The 4,264-nt window shown below is 42.1% G+C and overlaps 1 protein-coding gene across 1 annotated transcript in view; it reads left to right on the top strand.

The window, feature by feature from the left end:
- Positions 1-345: 345 nt before the first annotated feature.
- The window catches only part of Wtap (Wilms tumor 1 associated protein), a 26,239-nt gene continuing 22,320 nt past the window's right edge, over positions 346-4,264 (top strand). Inside the window, exon 1 of the mRNA XM_013024532.1 lies at positions 346-372. Within this exon, the coding sequence (XP_012879986.1) occupies positions 346-372 (27 nt within the window). The remainder of the gene's footprint in view (positions 373-4,264) is intronic.

Below are 4,264 nucleotides of genomic sequence, written 5' to 3'. Positions count from 1 at the left end.
CGACTCGGGCTCGGCCGGCGCCGGCCTCCCGTTAGCCGCCGCCGCTTGCAGCCTGCGGAGACATTGCCGCATCCCGAAGCCATCTCGCCCGTGCCCCCGAGGCTCCCCGGGATCCGGCCTGGAGCCGGGAGGCCGCCCTCTCGGGGCTGACTGGCCGCGCTCCGCCTTTCCCCGCCCTGCCGCCCCCTCCCTCCACCTCCCCCGCCGGGGACCGGGCGGAACAAACGGGCCCTGCGGGGGGGGGGGAGGACGGGGGATGCGGGGTTCCTTAAACGGATCTCGCGTCCCACGTCTCGGGGTAGCTCCTTGCTGCAGCCGCCCGCTCCTGTAGACTCCCGCTTACAAATGGGAGCTGGCGGCGAGAGCAGCCAGGTAGCCGGGGAGGAGGAGGTTTTTTGACAGTTTCGTGGACGTCCTCGGGAACTCGCGTCTAGGAGCTCGGTGAAGCTATTTCTGTTAGGTTGTTAGGTTTTCGTTTTTTCCCCCAAACCGATTTTCGGAGGTTGTGGGTGTAGAGCGGAAAGGCTCAGCTTCTGGCGCATTTTTATTTTATTTAGTTATTGGGGGACGGGGCCAGGGAAGGAGGTGCTGGGGGTTGAACCCAGGGAAGGAAGGGCCTCGTGCATGCTCCGGCCAGCGCTCTGCTACCGAGCTGCACATTACACCCTGGGCCCAAACTTAATTTGATGAAGAGTAAATTTCTTTGATTTCAAAAGATTACATAAACCTTAACGGATGGTCAAACACAAAACTATTCTTTGGTAGAAAAATGCTAGGATGCGCACTTTACAACCACGTATTTACGTCTTATCTAGCCTTTATATCTAGCTTCTAATCCAGTTCGTGTTTCTGAGAAAGTGAGTCACACATTTGTCACTGATTCGTCCTGTTTTTATTTTAAAATTTGACCATTTGCTTTCTCTACCATATCAGTTCCTCCCACCCCCACCCCCACCCCTTAGTGCCGGTCCTGGAGTTTGAACTCGGAACCTGGGTGCTATCCCTGAGCTGCCCACGACTAGCATTCTACTACTGCTCCACTTCTAGTTTTTTTTGGTGGTTAATTGAAGCTAAGAGTCGTGTGTGTGTGTGTGTGTGTGTAAGGGGTCTTGAACTCAGTGTCTGGTGTTATTGCTTGGCTTTTTTAGTTCAAGGTTGGTGTTGTACCACTTCCATCTCCACTTCAACTGTTTTGTTGGTTAGTTGGAGATAAGAGTCTTACAGTCTTTTCTGCCTTAATTGCCTTTGAATCAGGGTATCTCCCACTTTTCTGTCTCTGAATACTTTTTTCTTTGTTACTAAATTTGGAGAAGGTTTCAGTATTCCCATAATAGTATAACCTATTGGATATAATATTAAGATGTTTGATCAGACTACAATTCAGTTTTATAAATGGAAGTTCTTTGCCTTTGAGGATGTAGCTAATGAAAAGTAGGATTCACTCCTAAATGTTAGTTTTTTTCGCGTTTATGAGAAATCCATGTATAGCATTCTTATGGTTTTGAAAACATTGAGATTTGCAACACTTCATAGGGCAGGCAAAAATTGGAATCCTCTTTTTGCTGAATTGGAAGCTTGCAACCTAGAGTTAAGTGACTTGAACAAGATTGTACATGACTGACAGAAAAGGAAAAGGAAAATATGGTTTAATGCCTAACCACTACCCTTTCTAACTCAGTGCTAAGGCTGTGATTTCTTTTTTCTTTTCTTTCTTTTTTTTTTTTTTTTTTGCCAGTCGGGAAGCTTGAACTCTGGGCTTTGAACATTGTCCCTGAGCTCTTCCGCTCAAGGCGAGCACTCCACTACTTGAACTACAGCGCCACTTATTGGACGATTTCTTGCATTCAGTTTTGACTCTTTTCAATGAGGTACATGCCTTCTTGCTGAAGATGTGTTGAATGATGTTTGCCTTTGTAAAGGAAAATCTGAGTTGTCTGACTTGGAAGCATAATGCTAAGATCAGATCGGGATGGGAGGCATCTAGAGTTAATAGTGGTTCCTACTTTCTAAATTTGGGTTGCCTTATCTCTAAACTACCTGCATAAATAAATAAAACATTTACATTATTTAAAAATGAATTATCCTAAACTTGATAAAATTTTGCTTCCAAAATAGTTTGAATTTTTCTGTTTTACTTTTCTTGGCATTTTCATTCTTTAGCCAACCTCAACTATTGTTGAGGATGGGGACAGTGAAAGAATTATCCATCTTTATTAACTGCCAACTTTGAGGCATTGAATTTAGGGACCTGACTCCAATATATTAACTAAGTGACTTTAAATCGTATTTTTTTTCTTTTTTACTTTTTTTTTTGGTTGTGGGGCTTGAACTCTGGGCCTGGGCGCTGTCCCTCAGCTCTTTCAGCTCAAGGCTAATGCTCTACTTCTTGAGCCACAGTGCCACTTCCAGTTTTCTGAGTGGTTTATTGGAGATAGGAGTCTCGGACTTTTCCTGCTTGGGCTGGCTTTGAACCAAGATCCTCAGATGTCAGCCTCCTGAGTAACTAGGGTTACAGGCATGAGCCACTGATGCCCAGTCCAGATTTGTTCTTAAAACCTAGAATATTCTTTGTGTCTAGTATTGATTTTAGATGATTATTGCACTTGCGAGGTTAAAAAAAATGCCTGAGGAACATAAGTTTCTTATCACAGTCATGCAATGTGAATGTGATGGGAATTAGGTTCTATTGACCGAATTGAATGTTGCAGATGCTTTTTAACATTTAAGCCTATTCTAATTTGCCTTTTGTTTTGAATCCATTTAACTGTTGAGGCATATCATAGGATTTTTTTTGGTGTGGGGGGCAAGTCCTGAGCCTTGAACTCTGGGCCTGGAGCAGTGCCCCTAAACTCCTTTTGCTCAGGGCTACCACTCTACCACTTGAGCAACAGCACCATTTCTAGTTTTTTTGTGATTAAGAGTCTCATGTACTCTGCCTGTCCTGGCTTTGAATTGTGATCCTCAGCCTCTCTAAGTAGCTAGGATTTGCAGGTGTGAGCTGCTGTTGCTTGTCTTGCTGAGTTTCTTTAGGATGTTTTCATATGTATATTTGTATTTTATGTATATATGTTTATTCGCAATCTTTCTAAGTTATTTACCCTCTTTCCCCTTCTAAGTAGTCCCTTAGATTTGTATTTTGAGTTTATCCACACATACAATTTATTTATGTATGTATAAATATGTATATCAGTATGATGTATCCTTCTGGCCATTTTCCTGTAAATTCCATGGTTTCATTTTTCCTTGTGATCAATCGACTCCCCATTCTTAGTTATCAAAGTTGGATACCCTTTTCTAGAACTGCTTTATGTGTTTCCTACACTTATAAATCCCCTTAATCTTTTATTGCCACTTAAGCTTTCAGTTAATCATCTTTCTATGGAATAAGAATCTAGGGTGACTATCAGGATGTGACTATTATGTAATAAAACTTAAAATGCAATTACTGAATAACATGGGTTTTCACTTTGCAACTACAATTCTATGCTGAGGTGGTAGGATGGTTGATAACTAGATAATATAGGTAGACACAGTAATCTTCATGGTAAATTAGCTGTTCTCAAACTGATTTATTGAATTCTACTACAATTATCTGTTATATTAGGGTCGGTGTTCTCAAAAATTTGTTATGGCCTGATCACTTGGGTTAGCTCTAGAAACAACTGGGTTGGCTTATTTAAATAAACTCACCTTTGTGATTTTATATTAAACAGAGCAAATATATTTATTCATAATTTCCTTATCCTGTCTTAGTGCCTAGGACGCAGAGATATTAGAGAATGAAATACTTCTTCATTATGGAGCTTTGAGCTCATTACTGAAGTATTTGGGAAAACATAAGTATAAAATGTCAAGCACTATGAGGGAATAGCAAAAGATAGGTATGCACTATTTTCAGTAAAATAAGAAGCCTCTTAGAGGATTTAACAAAAAATGTAGATATATACATTAGGTAGTTCAAATGGCTAGATGTTCATGCTATTTTAGGTCTGAAACTGGGACTCCAACTCAGTACCTGCTGCTTTCATTTATTGGCTAGTGTTCTTCCAACTGAGCCATGCCTCCAACCCCAAACTGTTTATTTGCCTGTCTTGGGGCTTGAACTCAGGGCTTGGGCACTATCTCTGATTTTTTGTGCTCACAGCTGGTGCTCTACCACTTGAGTCACATCTCCATTTCCAAGGGTGACTTTTTTTTTTTTTGGTCATGGGGCTTGAACTCTGGGCCTGGGCGCTGTCCCTCAGCTCTTCAGCTCAAGGCGAGT

The sequence above is a fragment of the Dipodomys ordii genome, unplaced genomic scaffold, assembly GCF_000151885.1.
Source record: "Dipodomys ordii isolate 6190 unplaced genomic scaffold, Dord_2.0 Scaffold77, whole genome shotgun sequence".
NCBI lineage: Eukaryota > Metazoa > Chordata > Mammalia > Rodentia > Heteromyidae > Dipodomys > Dipodomys ordii.
The sequence above is the reverse complement of the archived record's forward strand: the minus strand, read 5'-3'. Positions and strand labels throughout refer to the sequence as shown.